Source organism: Lepidochelys kempii, chromosome 2 (genome assembly GCF_965140285.1).
Source record: "Lepidochelys kempii isolate rLepKem1 chromosome 2, rLepKem1.hap1, whole genome shotgun sequence".
NCBI lineage: Eukaryota > Metazoa > Chordata > Testudines > Cheloniidae > Lepidochelys > Lepidochelys kempii.
The window spans coordinates 614,244-635,276 of NC_136381.1; the positions used below are offsets into that span (position 1 = coordinate 614,244).

Sequence of the window (21,033 nt, forward strand, 5' to 3'; positions counted from 1 at the left end):
CTTGGCATTGAGAACATGCTCATCAGGGCTCAACTTCTGGGTCGGACACATGATCCACATGGAGGTTTCCTGTATACCAGAAGCGGTACTCTACTGCCAGCTGAGCACAGGAATTCGCTCTAAGGTTCGACCCATCCTCAGATATCAAGATACCACAAAGGCTAACCGCAAAGCATGCAAGATAGACATTAAAACCTGGGAACTCATTGCACTAGACAGACCCAGATGGAAAGGTCTGCAACATGAGGCTGTGTCCACTTTTGAGGTCTCTGCAAGAGAAGAGAACAAGCCAATGCCTCAAACCCTCCCCTCCAACTGCACTTGCATTTGCAAATCCAGGATCTGACTCACTTCCCATGTGAGAAGCCATAAAAATCAGTAAACCCATAACTTAAGTCAACACTAGCTGAATACTCCTCAGTCCAAGTGACAGGAGAATCCAACAATATGCCAGTAAAACTTTACCTGTCGACCAGGCCTTACAGCAATAGTTTTCAATGATTAAAGCCCTGTCGGCGTTGCTTCAGTAGTAGATCTGACTATAAATACAATGTTACAAAATAACTGTATATACTGTGTACATAAAATGTTTTCTCAATTCACAATAAAATGCAGTTTGCTATGCACTTGTCCTTATCCAATTAAAGTATCACAAAAAATTTCCACAGCAGTGGACAAGTATCAGTTCTGCACACAATTCCCATTTAGTAAAGAGCAGTATTTAATGATAGCACATCCATTTCTCAGAGTCAGAGCTGAACTTTATTTAAAAATATTTTGACAATAAACCATATAAAAATAAAAACTAGTTACAATGGCAGGAAATTGGGTTTTCTATTTCCTGAAGCAAGTCCAAAGCTCTCTCTAGTGAGCGCCATTAACTTCTGCAGCATCTCCGCTTCTGTTTACAAAAATTAAGATTGTAGGTCTTATGACTGCAAAGAAAAACATCTAACTGTGACCCAAGTGTAACTGATGCCATGATTTCTGCCTGAGTCTGCATATGGTCAACTCTGGTACTTCTGTCAGTGTTCAAAAGCTTTGCCAAGTTGTAGCATGTCAATTACTCCGCTGCAGCTCAGCAAAGCTATGAACCTAGGCAAATGCACTATTAATACAGCTCTATTCCTGAGACACAGTTTGAGATGTTAAACTACTGTTCAAAGGTGGGTCAGTCTAAAAATACTGTTTTCCCTTTTTCAAAACTGCAGTATATGGCTGCTGAGAAATGTAGACTACAAAGCCACAAGAGAGAAGGACAAACAGGATAAAGGCTTTTACTCAGAAGTGCGGAGCAGCAGCACCTCCCATTGAAGTCAACAGGATGTGCAAGTAAACAGCAAGTGCTCAGCGTTTAGCCTCTCCCAGTTAAGGCTGATTAAGACAACAAAATTAGCGTACACAGAAATAGTCTGAATTGTTCAGAGCTATCAGAAGGATGCAGACACAAGAGGGCAGAGTTAAGGTGATGCAAGCAACTCACAGTTCAGTATTTCCTGACTTCTGAGTGCTTAAACCTGTAACTTTAATGGTCTCAAATTTACTAAGGCAGATTTTACAATACATTCATTTGTGACACTGGAAACAGATGAACAATAATCAAGTATCAAAGGGGTAGCCGTGTTAGTCTGTATTCACAAAAACAACGAGGAGTCCGGTGGCACCTTAAAGACTAAGATTTATTTGGGCATAAGTGGGTTTTTATCCACGAAGCTTGGAGCTGAAAGTAACACAATCATAACAGCCCCTGTTTAAGTCAAATATTGGACTTGTTTCATTTGGCAGGCACAAAATAAGCCAACCGTGTGGCAGAACTACGCTGCATGTCTGTATAAGGTAGATATGTTCATGTGACATCTCTTCAGGATTATCTCAGCACCTGAGGTCACCAAAACAACATATCCTACTCCTTTGATGACCTGCATAGGATTGAAGTATTTATTGAGGAGCTGCAAGTGTGGGGTAATGACTGCATAATCATTACACAATCTCTCTCAGAGTTTTCTGCAGTGTGCCAAAGGAGTCAGAACAAATGCGAGATCAGGCTCACTGAGATTAGTTACGTACGTGTGCCCAGTGACAAAGGAATTAAAACAGCTCCAAGATAGGTGAAGGCAAATAGAAATGTCATAAAACAAGGTGGCCTTGGAGAAAGCTACTTGTCTTCACCTTCAAGATCATTAACATCTTATCTCCCCTTCCTATCATCTCTCATGCACTACTGAAAGGTCGATTCCAACGTCCATTGCCCTTGTTACGTTTTCAAACAAGCACCTTTGTGCTTTCTCCCATGCTGACACTCACACTTGGAAGAAGTTCCATCTAAACATCCACAAAACTAAATTATCCTCCTTCAAAAAAGAAGTAGATAAATTCATGGCGGATAGGTCCATCAATGGCCATTAGCCAGGATGGGCAGGGACGGTGTCCCTAGCCTCTGTTTGCCAGAAGCTGGAAATGGGCGACAAGAGATGGATCACTTGATGACTACCCATCCTGTTCATTCCCTCTGAAGCACCTAGCATAGGCCACGGTCAGGAGACAGGATACTGGGCTAGATGGACTTTTGGTCTGACCCAGTAGGGCCCTTCTTATGTTCTCCTTCAAAACCCTCCTTGAAACTGTCCTTTGCTGTGAGGCCTCTATAATACAGCCCCAAGATCACAGCCTGCTATGCTGACTGATACTGACTCACCATTTCCTTGTACTCCCCTGGCCATTGTCTCTTGTCTTATATAGTCTGTAAGCTTTTTGGGTCAGGGACTGTGTTTTCCTTTGTTTGTACAGCACCTAACTCAACGGGGTTCTGGTCCGTGACTGGGGCTCCTAGGTACTACAGTAATAATGTTACATGCTAAACCCAATTCACCATAGCCATCTGAGTACCGATATGGGAAACAGAGCATGAGATGCCCTATTCTAACTAGATACGAATGCTGAGGTCAAAGTTTTTGTGTGTGCGTGCATCCAAACAAACACAGGAAACAATACAAAAGAGCCACTGAATCTATATGAGAGATTTCTGACTGTCACCGGTCCAAAGTTAGTGCAGATCTTTTAGATTTAAGTCATTTAAGCTGTTCTGAAATTGAGCTATTGCAAATCACACTGCTCCTTACCACACACTATAAACCACAGTTTGGTCATGAAAAGTAAAGGAGTACTTGTGGCACCTTAGAGACTAACCAATTTATTTGAGCATAAGCTTTCGTGAGCTACAGCTCACTTCATCGAATGCATTCAGTTTGGTCATGAGTGTCAAGGGAGCAATCTTTAGTATTGTTTGAGTATCACAATACACCTCATTGTCAAAAGAACAAAAACCTTGGTGACAACATCTAACAAGCTTCCAGAGCCAGATACAATTGACACTGACAACATTAAAAAAGCTAAACACTAGGAAACTAGAACAGAAGAAATGCCAGGACAAGAATGCCAAGCAATTACCCTCCACCCCATTGCAAGTAGAAAGAATGTTAGATTCAAACTAGAATGCGGCAGGCCACCTGCCAAGGAAACAGCTGTATCAGCAGCATCAGTGTCACACCTCATGACACCTGAGGATCAGTACAATGAGAGGAACAGAAGACATAGAATCATAGACTATCAGGGTTGGAAGGGACCTCAGGAGGTCATCTAGTCCAACCCCCTGCTCAAAGCAGGACCAATCCCCAACTAAATCATCCCAGCCAGGGCTTTGTCAAGCCTGACCTTAAAAACCTCTAAGGAAGGAGATTCCACCACCGCCACTCTAGGTAACGCATTCCAGTGCTTCACCACCCTCCCAATGAAAAAGCTTTTCCAAATATCCAACCTAAACCTCCCCCACTGAGAACAGTCTAGATCCATCGTCTTTGGAACCCCCTTTCAGGTAGTTGAAAGCAGCTATCAAATCCCCCCTCAGTCTTCTCTTCTGCAGACTAAACAATCCCAGTTCCCTCAGCCTCTCCTCATAACTCATGTGTTCCACTCCCCTAATCATTTTTCTGCCCTTCGCTGGACTCTCTCCAATTTATTCACACCCTTCTTGTAGTGTGGGGCCCAAAACTGGACACAGTACTCCAGGTGAGGCCTCACCAATGTCGAATAGAGGGGAACGATCACATCCCTCGATCTATTGGCAATGCCCCTACTTATACAGCCCAAAATGCCATTGGCCTTCTTGGCAACAAGGGCACACTGTTGACTCCTATCCAGCTTCTCATCCACTGTAACCCCTAGGTCCTTTTCTGCAGAACTGCTGTCTAGCCATTCGGTCCCTGGTCTGTAGTGGTGTATGGGATTCTTCCATCATAAGTGCAGGACTCTGCACTTGTCCTTGTTGAACCTCATCAGATTTCTTTTGGCCCAAACCTCTAATTTGTCTAGGTCCCTCTGTATCCTATCCCTCCCCTCCAGCGTATCTACCTCTCCTCCCGGTTTAGTGTCATCTGCAAACTTGCTGAGGGTAAAATCCACAGCATCCTCCAGTACTTGTGGCACCTTAGAGACTAACCAATTTATTTTAGTATAAGCTTTTGTGAGCTACAGCTCACGAAAGCTTATGCTCAAATAAATTGGTTAGTCTCTAAGGTGCCACAAGTCCTCCTTTTCGGATTACTGACAGATATCCAGTACCCTGACCTCAATCCTATCCCTACTATTTAGTGCAATAGCACACAGGGGGCCCAGTGATGGATCAGAGCCCAGTAGTGCTAAGTACTGCACAAACCAAAAGACAGTTTCTGCCCCACAGAGCTCACAATCTAAGGCAGGGGTGGGCAAACTTTTTCGCCCAAGGGCCACAACTGGGTGGGGAAATTGCACGTAGGCGATGAATGTAGGGCTGGGGCAGGGGTGCAGAAGGAAGTGCGGGGTGTGGGAGGGGGTGTGGTGTGCAGAAAGGGGCTCAGGGCAAGGGGTTGGGGCGAGGAGGGGTCCAAGGTGTACGAGGGGGCTCAGGGCAGGGGATTGGGGTGTGGAAGGGTGCGGAGTGCAGCAGGGGACTCAGGGTAGGGGGTTGAGGTGCAGGAGGGGTGCGGCTGGGCGCTCAGGGCAGGGGGTTGAGGGCTCAGGAGAGGTGTGGCAGGGGATTGCAGTTCGGACTCCGGCCCGAAGCCACTTACCTGGAGCAGTTCTGGGGTGGCAACAGCACGCAGCAGGGCTAAGACAGGCTCCCTGCCTGCCCTGGCCCCACGCCACTCCTGGAAGCAGCCAGCACCACGTCCCTGCAGCCCCTGGGGGAGGCAGGGACAGAGAGCTCCGCGCACTGCCCTCATCTGTGGGTATCTCCCCCAAAGCTCCCATTGGCCACGGTTCCCCTGTCCCCGCCCCAGGCATCGCAGGGACATGGTGCCGGCCGCTTCCAGGAGCGGCGTGCAGCACCACGGGGGTGGCAATCCCGCGGGCCGGATCCAAAGCCCTGAGGGGCCAGATCCAGCCAGCAGGCTGTAGTTTGCCCACCCCTGGTCTAAGGCTATGTCTACACTACACAACCTATGGCAGCGTAGCCCTGAGCACAGGTGCAGCAAATGCTAACAAAAAGACTACTGCCAGTACAGGAACGCCATCTCCCTGAATGAGATTAGCTACGCCCACAGAAATTCTCGTCCCTTGGCATTGTAGCATGTACACCAGGGGTTTGGTCAGCATAGCTCCGTGGCTAGGGGTTGTGGGTTTTTCACACCTCTGATTGACATAGCTATGCCAGCATATGCTTTGGGTGTATGGCAAAGCCTTGCTCCGTTTGCACTTTAATCATGGGTTGGGTGAGTCTCCAGCTCAAGCTTTGGCTAACAGTATTTGATTATTTGCATCAGGAAGCTGTAAAAGCAACCCCTGAAAGGAGTGGATACTGACTCCTGCTATAGGACCTTAGCCTTTGCTAACCCCAAGTTGCGTGGCCCCCAGCTCTCTCCTGTGTCAGACCTTTATCTCAGGTGGTCTCACTGAAGGGTCTGTGGGGAGCAAGAGAGATCCCCAGCTCCCTGTGGGTTGGATCCATGACCAGCCCCTTGAATGCCTCCTGTTGTCACATACCACGTTAGAGTAACTGACACCCCATTCCCAATAGAGTGGGGAGGGAGGGACGGAGGGCTCTAGGCATGTAACAGCCTATTAGGGAGGGACAGGGAGCCAGCTGTCCTCCTGCTATCACACACAGACACTTTCAGCCAACCTCGGACTCAGGCAGCAGCTTCCAGCCACACATAAGGGGCTTGATGAGTTTGTAAATATCCTCCTCAGGGAGTAAGGCTATCATAGGTGCCCAGTGAGCCAAAAACAAGCTGCAAAGGGGCCTGGGAGCCCCTAGCAGCATCACCAAAGCTAGATGCTCAGGCACCTCCAGGGCTGACAAAGGCCAAGGCCAACGTGCATCAGAGGAACAACTGAGTCACAAAGACCACCAGGGCCATCTCAACTTCTACCCACAGGCACCCTTTCATCCACAGAGCCACTTCAGAGCTCCCCTCTCACACTCAGTCTGTGGGGAGGGTGCCCACATCGGCCCTTTGTTACTCGGGCTTCCTGACTTACTTGCTTTCTATAATTCCCCAACCCTGCCCCTCTGGCTACCTGCATTAATGTCAGTAAAGCCCTTAGGATTAAAAGCAACTGGGCTCTAGGGTTTGGGACAATGCCCTCAGGATCTGATGGAGGCCAGACTGGGAAGCCACAGACTCAAAAGGGGATGCTTGGAATTTTGAAAGTGTTCCCCAGTACCCTCCATTTCCCACAGAGAGCCCCCAACCCAGCTCAGCCCCCTCCACTGGTCACTCATTCAACCAGATCCGGTGGAAAATGAACAAGGAGAAAGGGACAGTGAATAAAAGGATAAGACTAGCTCTTTGAACTGACAATGAATGAAGCAGCTTCCCAGCAACAACAAAATCCCCAGGGCAGGCCCTGAAAAGCCAGCCATTCTCAAGATAGGATTAAGCACCAGAACAGTCAGCCACAGACAGCACAGCGGGCAGTCCCTTCACCACAAAGGGACAGTCCCTAAATGAGTCCACCAGTGTGTGACTATGCCAGCACTTGCTGGTTCCCAGCAAGAGGCACATTAGAGGTAGGTGCATTGGTCTGACGTGGGACAGCAGGAGGAGGGGGAAGGATACAGTGCTAGCTCGACTCATTGGTGTGATGCAGTATGGCAAGGGTTGGGGGGAAGCGAGGATACAGAGCTAAATGGTTACAAACTGCTGGGGGTCAGTCTGACAGCCAATGGGGCAACAGAAAACTGGAGCCACAGAGCCAGGATGGCATGGCCAGAGCTGAGTGCCCTTCCTCAAATCACATAGTAACAGGACTCTAAGCCAGTCCTTGCTGTGCCCTCCCCCATCCCTTGGATCTGAATGTAACTTATTCACGTATAGCCAAGGAGAGGGAGGATGCGGAGGACTTTGACCACTGAGTTACAGGTCCCTAGAACTCTCTCTCTCTCTGGAAGAGAGTGGGGAGAATATGAGTGTCTTCCCAGTTCGGCTTCATGATTCTCCCTTTTTTGAATCAGTTCTCAAAAACACTGCAGATGAGGCTGAAGGAGGCCTGTTCTGTCCGAGGCTATAGCACTAGCTGCCCTTCCGCCTCCCCTGCCTGATCGCTTCCGGAAACACGGGAACAGAGTGGGTCCCTGTCCCAGGTTACAGATCTGTGATTTGGGAGGTTACCATATGGTGTCTGACCCTCATATGCGCTGCTGAATTTGCCCATTTCAAACTTCAGTAACCAGTCCAGCCCCCTCATTGGGTACAGCAGCCTCATCCAGGGAGAGAGCCCCCCAGCTCAGAGGGGACTTTGTTCCCTAACACTCAAGGGTTCAGCAGCCCACTGCTTTTATCCCTCCACTTTCATCTAATTGACAGTCCCCACCCCCTTCTACCTGCACACAGTGAAGAGAGGTTTCCGAGTAGCAGCCATGTTAGTCTGTATTCGCAAAAAGAACAGGAGGACTTGTGGCACCTTAGAGACTAACAAATTTATTTGAGCATAAGCTTTTGTGAGCTACAGCTCACTTCATTGGAGAGCCATCCCTAGGCCGGGAGGGGGAAGGGCACGAGGAATCCCCAGTCCCCTTTCCAATTCTGCATGGGAGAATGACGCTCATTGTTCTGCAACACAGAGAGCTCCAGGGAAACAGGTTTCACAGCCCGGACCCCTTCTAGCAGACAGCGGGGACCATGTGGGGAGGCATGTCAAGTGCCATCAGCTTGGGGTGACATTTGCCTCCTGAGTTAAGTGGGTTTGGAGTCAAACCCATGGCATGCTTCGTCCTTGAACCCCCATGAGAGGGGACTCCCAACTGGAGCAGAGCAGCAAGGGAGACATTCTGCTGCCTCACAGCATTTCAAAGACTCCCTGAGCCAGAGCAGCTGCAGAAGCCATGATTAAGATGGAGCTCTCTATATGGGGCAACCTCCGAGACGGAGGTGGAATGTGTAGGAGATAACCAGTATGACCACTAGAGACCTGTGTATGACCTGCATTGTAAACAAGTTCTTTACAACTTACAGGAGAATAGTGCCAGGCCCAAGGGGTTCAAAGAGCTACTGTCAAAGTCGACTGAGCTCTGCCCTTCAGAGTGAGGAGACTCCCGGGCTCCACCAGCCACAAAGAAGCTCTTGGTTCTCTCCCCCCTTTCGTATTAAATAATACTTCATCACCTCAATGTGACCCAAAGGCTGCACTGTGAATGAGGCCCAGAGGTATATCGGGCTCTGCTCAGCAGTACACAACATCTGGGCTCTCTCAGAAACCAAATCAACAGGCACTGTTTTTCCAGATCCCAGTTCTGCAAACCTCTCCCCTGCCTGGGATCAGAATAACAAGGCAGACTCTGTCCTGTTTACAGCTCATCAGCCTTAGGAGAATCTTCAGGCCAAGCTCTGCCAATGAAGCTCCACTGACTTCAGCATGACAACACACCCGTAACTAAGGGCAGGATTAGATCCTCTAGCTAGAACATAATTAACAGTTCTGCTGCATTGCTATTCATGAGCCAGAACAGAGCTCAGCTCCCCAACCAATTACTGGGCCGGACTGGCTACACAGGTTTCAGAGTAACAGCCGTGTTAGTCTGTATTCGCAAAAAGAAAAGGAGTACTTGTGGCAACTTAGAGACTAACCAATTTATATAAATTGGTTAGTCTCTAAGGTGCCACAAGTACTCTTCTTCTACTGGCTACACAGTGCTCCAAGAGAGAGCACCCAGTGCCCCGCACCATCACTGGGCCGGACCAGGCTGGCTGCACAGAGCTCATAGGAGCAACGTAGTAGAACTGTGTATTTGTCACTGAAGTGAAGGGGGAGGCTCAGACAACAGCCGGGTGCTTGGCAGTAAGATGTCACACAAGTGGCTCCTCCTCAAGGAGCTCACAGAGATTATTGTCCACTCCTCTATTTCTGTGTAGATGTGGACCTTTGTATGTTGCAAGTTTGCCTCAAACATACGGCGTAAAATCTGCTGGGTGTGCCCCGTGGCCAAGTCAACAGTACTGCAAAACCTGCACTTCTGCCTTCCCAGCCTGTGGGACTACGGGGCCAAGCATGATGCCACATCGACAGAGGAAGCAGACAGTAGGAACTGTCTCTTTCTGGACTACGTAGGTGGAATCCTCTTGCTTGGGGAAGGCAGGCTGCATTGGTGACACCCAGCAGGGCTGGGAGCAGACACTGTAAAGCACACACAAGATCAGATCATCCCTAAAAGGTTCTCCCTGTCCTGCCCATTTCTCCCCTCCAAGCAACCGTGCTCAGAGCCAGCTCCTTGCACACTCAGACCATGAAGTCAAGGAGGACCCTAGAACGTTTGGGACTCAGCCAGCCAGCCCCTGCAGGCTACATAATCTGCCTCAACAAATTTCAGAGTGGTAGCCATGTTAGTCTCTATCAGCAAAAACAACAAGGAGTCTTTGTGGCACCTTAGAGACTAACAAATTTATTTGGGCACAAGCTATCGTGGGCTAAAACCCACTTCATCAGATGCAAAGTAACAGTCCAGGTTCTAGCAGTGACCCATCCTCCTGCCGACACAAACTAATGATCAGGGAGAGTCGAGCCTAAGTACCACACTACTTCAAATGCCAATACATATACACATACACACACACACACATCCCGGCATTGAGAGAGGAATCCCAAACAAAGTGCACTCCCAAGCCAGTACCCCTTCGCTTTCACCCACTGCTGTGGTTTGTCTTAGCCCAGCCCCTCCTGCTACAGTGGGAGAGATGGGGATGCTTTGCCCTGCTCTAGGGCTGCCTGTCAGAGTATTGCACAGGTTTTCCAGCCATTAAATTCAACCCTCGAGAAGGCAGGTGTAACACATAGGATCACCTGGCACTGAAAATGCTAATGCAATTCTGGAACGCATAACACAGGGATCTCAAGTAGGAGTAGAGAGGTTGTATTACCTCTGTATTTGGCACCAGTGAGACCGCTGCTGGAATATTGTGTCCAGCTCTAGTGTCCACCTTTCAAGAAGGATGTTCTTGAGTAAGTAGAGAGGGGCCAGAGAAGAGCCACAAGAATGATTAAAAAACGGGCTTTATAGTGAGAGACTCACGGAATTCAAAAATGATTAGAAAAATGATTAGAAAAAAAAATGATTAGAAAACGGGCTTTATAGTGAGAGACTCACGGAATTCAATCTATTTAGCATAACAAAGAGAAGGTTAAAGAGCACCTTGATCACAGTCTATAAGTACCTACATGGAGAACAAATATTTGATATTGGACCCTTCAGTCTAGCAATGGCTAGAAGTGGAACTGAGACAAAGTCAGAGTGGAAATAAGACGTAAATTTCTAATAGTGAGGGTAATTAACCATTGGGGCAACTTACCAAGGGTTGTGATGGATTCTCCATCATCAGCATTTTTAAATCAAGATTGATTGAATGTTTTCCTACAAAATATGCTCTAGTTCAACCAAGAATGATTTTGGTGAAGTTCTATGGTCTGTGTTATGCAAGAGGTCAGATTAGAGTATCACAGTGGTCCATCCTGGCTTTATAATCTATGAAATGCAACTCCCTCTGAACAGCAGCTGTTCAGACAGGGATCTCTCACCTGGTGCCAAAATGTCGCATCCTCTGTTGTTGGGATACAGCAGCTGCTTAACAGCTACATAGTAACACTACAAAACAGTTTAGAAGAGTGAAAGGGCAGATGGAATATCTAATTGAAATGGCAGAGGGAGTTCAGAAGTAGGATGGAATTACCCAAACTGAGATTTTGTCAAGACAATGGGGTTAGTTAGCACACCTACTCCTGTGAGAAAGTCCAAAGGACCATGAACAACTATGAGAGATCACAATGTCAGTTTTAAGTCCCATTTGAAAGACTTCTCCAGCATCACAGCACCCCTAGCACAGGATTGGCGCATGGGGTCAGTTCTGAGTTCATTTCCTCTGGGGCACCTGGCATTGGCCATTGTCAGAAGACAGAATGCTGGGCTAGATGGACCTTTGGTCTGACCCAGTATGGCCGTTCGTATGAATCAGATGGCAGAGCATCCCCTAGTCAGCTCCCCACCCCAATCCCTGTAGTATCTGATGTCCCTTGGAGGTCCGCCCCCATCATAACATTAATCAGACCCAACCAGTCTTGCTTAGATAACAAGATCCCCGCACAAGGGGGTGCAGATCCAGGGTGGGGGAGATGCTAGGCCAGCGAGAGGACAACTAAACCGGTAACAAAGGCAGTAGCTCAGTGACAGAGCCCTGAGCAGAAACGGATGATACTCTGCAGCAACAAAACCACATGCACAGCAGCACTCACCAGAACCTAGGGCTGCAGTGAGGAGAGCAAAGGTAGGACACACTCACCAGCGCTGCAGCACACGGACCAAGACAAAAGCAGACTAGGCTCCAAGCACGCACACACACCAGAGTACAAAACCCCAAAACCAATGGGAGGGGTATGTGCACATGGGCTGAGAGCAGAGGAGTACCCATACACCTGTGGGCTGACTGCTCCTTGGCAGCAGTGACATAGCCCCCTGTAATGCAGATCAGCCGGATTTCCTGCTATTTAACCCCACATATCAGGCCCTAAGGAATGTGTTTCAAATACATGAAAATACTTAAATGCCAGGAAAACATTCCAGCTAAGACATGAAGCAAGCAGTCTCGGAGCCCGAGGCTCTCCAGCTGATTCTTCACAGGCACCTCAGCAGGAAACTGGGAATTTAGCCCCCCTCTGGGGTGGAATGCAGCAGCTGTTTCACAGCTAACTGCAACATTACACAAGAGTTTAGAGCAGAAGCAAAGTGGATTTCCAGGTCCAGATTAAAGTTCAAGGGAATTTAGGTTGTGAAAAGAAAAGCTGAGCTAAAATTTGGCCAGGACACCAGGGCTAACACTTCACTCCTGCAAAGTACTGTGGGATTGTTACTGACCACAACTGCTCAGGGCCTCAATTTAAATCTCATGTGAGAGACAGTAGCATCAGCAGCACAGTACCCCCTAGCGCCACGCTGGGGCATTACGGTCAGCACTGAGTAAAGACAGCCCCTACTGCCACTCCACGGAGCACAGCACCCCTCGAGCACCACACTGGGGCACGGGTCTGTCACGGACTCAGAGGGAAGAGTGCCAGCTGAGGCACCGCCATTTCTTGCTGCTGCTGCACCCTGCAGGGTGGATAAAAATCAATGATTTAAAAAAAAAAACAACCTGATTTTTTTATTTAAATTGGATTTTTGAGGAGAAACCTAAGGATAGTTTTAATCAAGATATCTTTGAGCTATAATGTATCTCATCATGGAATAGGGATTATAAATTCTAATTCTACAGTATGAGACAATATAGTCATGTAATCTTTAAGAAAAACGTTGTAAAGTGAGCTCCAATAGTTCATGGATGAGGGACCCGATCTCATGGGGCTCCAGGGGCTTCTGTATAGATTATTTAGGTTAATTTTTCTATCTACCCAATGGGACTCAGTGTTCAGTCTAGAAGATACCATCAGAGATGCTTAGTTTTGCAGTTCTCAAACTGTGGATTTGTGTCTCCAGAGGTAACATGCTTGTTAACAGCAAAAATGTTTTAAATAAATAAATAAATAAAGAGGTGAGAAATAACAGACCTCAACCCTATTGTCCCTCTGCAAATTTGTGTACACAGAGTCAATCCCTTACCTCTCTCTAAAAGTGCAAAGTTTCAAAAAGTTCAATGAATAGAAGATTGTTGGGGGCGGAATAGATCTGGACAAGGAGAAGAAATCTGGAGATAAATGTGAGAAGGGAGGGACAGGCACTAGAAACAAAAGTGAAGCTGTTTGAGCAGCATATTCCAGAAGTCTTGAGGTCTTTCTGAGTGTAGACTTCATTGATTTGAGACCTACCATACTATTTCCCCTAGAAGGGAAAACCTAGAATGGCAGCAGTCCATAAGAGAGACCCAATTTGGGTCTCATCTATCTCTGAGTTGCGAAGAGTATGTATTAAGGTTATAACAACCAATAAGAATGCACTTTTATGCATTCCATGATTAAATCGAGTCTTCCTGACTAGTGATTTAAATCAAATCCACCCTGGCATCCTGAACATTTGCTGGAGATCTCCCATCCAAGTACTGCCCAGGCCTGAACCTGCTTAGCTTGAGAGATGAGTCTAGATCAGTGGTTCCTAAACTTGTTCCGCCACTTGTGCGGGGAAAGCCCTGGGCGGACCGGTTTACCTACCTGTCGTGTCCGCAGGTTCAGCCGATCACGCGCTGCTTCCAGCGGCTCCCATTGGCCTGAAGCAGCGAACCGCACGGCCGAACCTGCAGACAAAGCAGATAAACAAACTGGCCCGGCCCACCAGGGACTTTTCCTGCACAAGCGGCGGAACAAATGTGGGAACCACTGGTCTAGATCATAGCAGAGGGTGGACCACAGCTGACAAAGCAAAAATTTACAAAAAAGTCCAAGAAATATCCAGATCTCCGCTTCTTGTTGCTTATCTGCTCTACCACAGAGAGATATAGCTGTAGCTCACGAAAGCTTATGCTCAAATAAATTTGTTAGTCTCTAAGGTGCCACAAGTCCTCCTGTTCTTTTTGCGGATACAGACTAACACGGCTGCTACTCTGAAACCTGCTCTATCACACACACCCTTCCCCTCAATGATGCCAGCCACGAAGGTCCATGTGTCAACTGCTCTCACAAATATCCTCATGCTTTCTTCCATGCCATCCTTATGTATGGAAGGCCCTTCCTGCACTGATCCGTCAGGTTACTACTCCCTCCTTCCAAATCCTCTCCAAATCTACTTCTGCCAGGACTCCTACAAGGAATCAGCCATTAACAACAGGCCAGCTGAGCAGTCACGAATACGCAATTATTTGCTTGAACTATACCAAAACAACTGTCAGTGACTGAGAACCCTCAAGTTATGCAATAGCTACTCACACACACACTTGGTGCATCTTGTTTGCAATTGGATTACAGCTTCTTCAGGGCAGAGGTCACATCATCCTATGTGTTTGTGCAGCACCCAGCACCACGAGGTGCCATTCCTCATGGGGGGCCTTTGCAAGGCACCACAATACAAATACCAAATAAGATCTACCTCTGAAAGGAAGAAATGGGCTGAGAATGTGAGAATGACAGGATAGTTGGGAGTCAATGACCCCACGCAGCCTGAACTTAGCACAACAAGGAGTGCGGCATTCAGAGAGTGCAGTAACACAAGGCGTTAGAATGCAGCGAAGCAAATTTGGGGGAATGAAGAAATCTCATGGGGGCCCTGGGAAGAAGAGTTAAAATCCCCCTGAGTGGGAGGAAGCAGTGGGGGCTCCTCAGACACCATTAGGCACAAACGATTCCTCTGAAAATGAAGAACGCAGAGAATAGGAAGGTGGATTGTAAGGGACTAGCTCAGAGACATGGCTAAAATGCCCTGAAGCCAAATGGAAGAGGGAGAGGTAACAAAGCTTCACAGGATCTACAGATGGACAAGGCCCATAGATCACCTAGTTCATCTTCCTCCCCACATAGGACGGTCCAGCTATCATTACCTCTCACTACGCTGCTCCCTATATTTATCAATGTCATGGTTCAAGGAGACACAGCCAGATACATCTGCAAAAAGCAGCATGAATTACTACAGTCAAGTGGAGTAAGGAGGGATTATATAAACAAAGCACAGAGAAGTAGGTCCAGCAATCAGAGGGGAAGGGACCCAACCGTTTCTAGAGCCCCTGAGATACTGAGTAAGTCACAGTCTGGCTAGCAGGTAAAGGAGGGAGATTCTGTGAGAATAACTATCACTAAGGAGCTGACAAGGGGATCCTCAAATATATAAAGATGTAGCAGGCAGCTGGTCCAGGGCTGCCTGTACCTCAGCGGGTGCAGGAAGTTAGCTAGTGAAATTACTGAGAGGAGAGATTCAGCGGGTGCAATAAAAGCCCCAACTGGTCCCTGAAAAAGGACTGAACAGAACCTAACTAGTCTTTCCCATCTCTCTGCCTCCACCCTTCCTTGCTTTGTACAGGGCCCAGATAACGGGCAAGCACAGCATGAAGGCCACCCTGGGCAGAGAGAGATTTCTGCCATTCAGTCCAATGTAACTGAGTACACAGCAGCCTGCATAGCTTTGTGGTCCTGCTGCTCCCAGCCCGCCTCTACTGTTACACTAATTTGGGCTTTGTCCTAGAATGAGTACTCCTTGGTGTATCCCATGTGTCTGTACACTGCCCAACACACTGATATTGACTCTGGCCTCAGAACCCCCACAGATGGGGGTATCAATCCACATTTCATATATTCATTTTCATATAGTTTAAGGCCATAAAGGATCATTATAATAATCTAGTCTTGATATGAAGACATCAAGAGATGGAGAATTCACCACTTCCATAATTCTGAGGCCAGAAGGGGTCATTGTGATCATCTAGCCTGATCTCCCTATAACACAGGCCGTAGAACTTCCCCTAAATAATTCCCAGAGCATGCCTTTTAGAAAAAACATCCAATCCTGATTTAAAAATTGTCAGTAATGGAAAATATACCATGACCCTTGGTAAATTGTTCCATGGGTTAGTTACCGTCACCGATACAAATTTACACCTTATTTCCAGTCTGAATTTGTCTGGCTTCAACTTCCAGCCATTGGATCATGTTAGACCTTTCTCTGCTAGACTGAGGGGGCTATTAAATATTGGTTCTCCATGTAGGTAGACTGTAATCAAGTCACCCCTTAACCTGCTCTTTGTTAGCTGAATAGGTTGAGCTTCACTTGGTAGTTTGTTGCAATGGTTAATTAACCGCACTGTTAGGCACAGACTTTAAATTTGAATTTTCTTGCTTTAAGTTGCAGTCATTGGTTCTTGTTATGTCTCTCTCCACTGAATAGAAGAGCACCTGTCATTTTCCTCCTCTCAAGGTTCTTATACACTATAATCAAGCCATATAATTTTTTTTTGATAAACTATAATAGATTGAAAGAAAAGGAGTACTTGTGGCACCTTAGAGACTAACCAATTTATTTGAGCATGGGCTTTAGTGAGCTACAGCTCACTTCATCGGATGCATACCGTGGAAACTGCAGCAGACTTTATATACACACAGAGAATATGAAACAATACCTCCTCCCACCCCACTGTCCTGCTGGTAATAGCTTATCTAAAGTGATCATCAAGTTGGGCCATTTCCAGCACAAATCCAGGTTTTCTCACCCTCCACCCCCCCACACAAATTCACTCTCCTGCTGGTGATAGCCCATCCAAAGTGACAACTCTCTACACAGAGCATCCAATGAAGTGAGCTGTAGCTCACGAAAGCTCATGCTCAAATAAATTGGTTAGTCTCTAAGGTGCCACAAGTACTCCTTTTCTTTTTGCGAATACAGACTAACACGGCTGTTACTCTGAAACCTATAATAGATTGAGCTCTTTCAGTCTCTCACTATGAGGCATTTTCGTCAGCCCTCAACTCATTTGTGTGTCTTTTCTCCAATTTTTCAACTTCCTTTTTTAAAATGTGGACACCAGAACTGGACACAGTATTCCAATATTGGTCTCAACAATACTGTATTGAGATTTAAAATCACCACCCCACTCCTACTCCCCTGTTTATATATCCAAGGATCATATTAGCTTTTTCTACCCCAGGATCACAGGGGGAGCTCAGTGGAGTTGCTTGTTCACTGTTATCCCTGAAATCTTGGTCAGAGTCACTACTGTCCAGGATTTGACAAAAGGGAAAGCTGTGGCAGAGGGGAAGGGATGAGTTGAGTGAGGAAACCAGCTGCTCAGCCTCAGACAGGACCACTACAGCAGCAGCTGCCCCAGCTACACCTAACTTTAGAGCAACACAGGCTATGTTGAAATACAAAGGTTGTGCCAATTTAACTAAACTGATTCCTAACACATTCAAGCACCAATCAAACAAAAGCAGTTTCTAAGCTGAATTTGTTAAATTACTGGTTTCAGAGTAACAGCCGTGTTAGTCTGTATTCGCAAAAAGAAAAGGAGTACTTGTGGCACCTTAGAGACTAACCAATTTATTTGAGCATGAGCTTTCGTGAGCTCAAATAAATTGGTTAGTCTCTAAGGTGCCACAAGTACTCCTTTTCTTTTTGTTAAATTACTGCCACTTGTGTGTTTAGACAAGGCCTGAGATGCAGAGAATTCCACACAAAGACCAAGGGGACCTGCTCATTGCCAACCCTCCTTTCCAAAGGGAAGCAGAGTGCAACAAGGCAGTACAAGAGGCAGGAGGGGAAGAGCTGAAGCCATTGATTAATCTTTGCTGGCTGTCTCCCTCCATACCAGGGAGGGGCTGAGTTAGTGTTGAGAGATTAGAAGGAGCAGCTTTACTCCTCCACAGAAGTAAATAAAAACCCAGAAGCCTCCACCCAGGTCCCAGCAAAATAAAAGCTGATCTTAATTAGCCCAGCAGAGGCCCCGTCTGGCTTTGGGTTTCACACAGCTGGGCTCAGAGCTGCAGGAGCCCAGCCCCTGGACAAAGGAGGTACCTCCTGCCCCAGGCCAACTGCAGTGAAGCAGGAGGGAACTCTACAATCAACAACTCCCACCTACCAGGAAAGGGCCCTGCTACTGATGCAAACAGCAGGGAGCCAGAGCAGGAAGAAATCTATGCAAAGCAGACAGAGCTTGCCAGTGCACCCACAAGCATCATACTAACTTCCCTCCTCCACACTAGGAGCCAGCAACGAGAGCTCTTTGGATCAGCTGCAATCTGGAACCCACAAGGGAGGCACCTTCTGTCCTGGGTCAGTGTCACTCCAGGAGTTTGGGCAGGAAGGAAGTGCTCAAAGGATCTGGACCCCACACGGTGAGAGTCCCCACGGCTACATTCTTTTGTCTCCTGCAATCCTCAGCATGGAATATGAGCAACTTTAGCCTTCGCTTCTCCAGCCACACTTTCCATGGTGAGACCTCAGCTGCCATGTTTAATTTGGATGATTTCCCAAGTCAGACACTACCCATGTCAGCCCTATGTCTCCCACTGCCAGCTCTCCTCCTCCTCAGTCACTCAGCATGGCAGTCATCCTTACACGTCTGTTGTCAAGCTTGGTTCCTTGTCCCAGCTCTTTCCTTCTCTCCATGTAACTAGCCTGCCTGCCCAGGCTTCCATCATCTCCCACCTGCTAGTGCAGCCTCCCATCCTCACATCTCCCATCATAGAATCATAGAATCATAGAATATCAGGGTTGGAAGGGACCCCAGAAGGTCATCTAGTCCAACCCCCTGCTCGAAGCAGGACCAATTCCCAGTTAAATCATCAAATCATCACTACCCCTCCAAGATGCAGCTACCCTGTAACTTCTCTATTACTTTCAATCCTACGCAATTCCACCCTCCTCCACAGTCCCGCTCTCTCTGCTCCACCCAAGTTTCTTCTGACCTCTCCCCATCAACTCCTTCACCCACCCACTCTAGACTCAATGCCTTCTTTTATGACTCTCCCTACGCATGGAAGAGCCTCTGAATCTCTGTTGACCAAGCTCTCTCCCTGCCCTGTAACAAAACTTTCTTGCTAGACTATGCTCATGTCATTCAGTATTGCATTCACCCGCCATGAACTGGTCAGAGACTGGATTAAATGATCTAAGAGCCCCTCACAACTCTAATGCAAGAATCTGACCTGCTGTGCTTGCAAACTAAGCCCCTAAGTACAGGGACCTGCTATTTGTTCCCCTGCTGTATGCTGCTGTGTATACCGACAGTCCTGCAGAAGTCATCCTACAAAGGCTAAAAAGTGCAGGTGTCCGTGGGAAACAGAGTGCTTCCTTTCCTGGAACTCAGGCACTATGGTGATGGGCACAGGGCAATTATAAAACCCTAAAAAGATTCAGGGGACTAAAGTTATCAGGCCACATAGAACTTAACATTTCAAACTAAGGCTTGATCTTATGTCAGTATAACTACGTCGCTCAGGGGTAGAAAATCCACCCCCCTGAGCGATGTAATTTTACAGACCTAACCCCTGTCTGTAAAAGGAAGGGCTTCTCCCAGCAACATAGCTACCACCTCTCATGGAGGTGGATTAACTATGCAAACGGGAGAAGCTCTCCGGGTCAGCCTAGGTAGCATCTTCACTAAGTGCTACAGCAGCACCAGACCAAGTGCAGCTATGCTGCTGGTTGCTGTAAGTGTAGACAAGCAGAAGAGCCATCAGAAAGAGCTCTGGTAGCGAGTCCCCAGGATAGGACAGCACCACCAGGAGGGACAAATGCTCCCAACACACAAATCAAATCTATCCTTGCAAGCTGCTAGAGCCCAGTCCTGCCGCCACAGAGGAAATGTGGATTTACACATGGTGGGATTCTCCAAGGAGTAGGTAATAAGAGCAGGTGAAATGGAAAAGGTGCTAGGAGGAAGTGAGGTACATTTATTCAGACTTTTACCAAGCGCCCTCCATCCCCGCACCACCCCTAAAGATGAAGTTGCGGAAACTGAACGGGTGACGGGTCAAGCCTGTTCAAAGCAGTCTCAGCCGCAAGAGAAGGCAGAAGTTTGAACCAGACCAAGAGCCTTTCCCACTGACCCCAACATTTGAATGGGCTGGGTTTTTTCAGGAAAATTTCTACAGGGAAATAAAGATGGATTAACTACAACCCCTCCAGCTCCTTATTCCCTGCCCCCATACTCCAATTCCTTCTACTTAGAGTCCATCGATGCCTTCCAGAGCCTCCCTGTTACCTGTAGGCAACCCCAGGGCTACTACAATACCCCTTCCCCCCATTACCAGTACCACCTTGCTATTCCTGCTGCCTTGCCTGGCTCCCCGCTCTGCTGGCCAGCCAAGCGCTCCTCTTTCACCCAGCCCCACAACGGCACAGGCGCTTCCCCCTTTCCAGTGCTCCCCATCACCGGCGCCCCTGCCCCAACCCCAGGGCTTCTGCGGCCACGCCCCCTCCAGCGCCCCCCAGTACCCCTCCCCCGACGGCTCGCCGCCCGCCCCACCCTGGCCCCGCGCCCCCCCCCCCCCCAGCGGGCGCCGACCTTGGGCAGCTCCCGCAGCTGGTTGGCGTCCAGCAGCAGCTCCTCCAGCGAGCGGCTGTAGCGGTAGATCTCCTCGGGCACGGCCTGCAGCGAGCAGTGCCGCCGGTCCAGCGCCTCCACGTGCCGGTTACAGCGCCACAGCGGCGGCATGCAGCGCAGCATCCTGCCGGGGCGGCCGCGGGCCGGGGGCGGGAGCCGCTGAGGGGCTGGGGGGGGGCGGAGCCGCTGGGGGGGGGCGGCTCGGGGCCGGGGCCGCTGAGGGGCAGGTGGGGGGGCGCTGAGGGGGGCGGCTCGGGAGCCGCTGAGGGGCAGGTGGGGGGGCGCTGAGGGGGGCGGCTCGGGGCGGGAGCCGCTGAGGAGCAGGGCGGGGGGGGGGGCGCTGAGGGGGGGCGGCTCGGGGCCGGGGCGGGAGCCGCTGGGGGGGGGCGGCTCGGGGCCGGGGCGGGAGCCGCTGAGGGGCAGGTGGGGGGGCGCTGAGGGGGGCGGCTCGGGGCGGGAGCCGCTGAGGAGCAGGGCGGGGGGGGGGGGGCGCTGAGGGGGGGCGGCTCGGGGCCGGGGCGGGAGCCGCTGAGGGGCAAGTCGGGGGGGGGGGGGCGGC

The 21,033-nt window shown here is 48.8% G+C and overlaps 1 protein-coding gene across 27 annotated transcripts in view; it reads right to left on the minus strand.

The window, feature by feature from the left end:
- SCRIB (scribble planar cell polarity protein) overlaps positions 1–20,643 on the minus strand; it is a 239,190-nt gene extending 218,547 nt beyond the window's left edge. For 15 of the 27 annotated variants that reach the window (XR_013635276.1, XM_078851362.1, XM_078851365.1 and 12 more), the window contains exon 1: positions 20,436–20,643. Coding sequence is in view for 26 of the 27 variants with exons in the window: in XM_078851362.1 (XP_078707488.1) it covers positions 20,436–20,597 (162 nt within the window). In the remaining variant the exon portion in view is untranslated. The remainder of the gene's footprint in view (positions 1–20,435) is intronic. The other 12 variants (XM_073329747.2, XM_073329746.2, XM_073329744.2 and 9 more) reach the window with 1 other exon arrangement.
- Between the last annotated feature and the right edge of the window lie 390 nt (positions 20,644–21,033).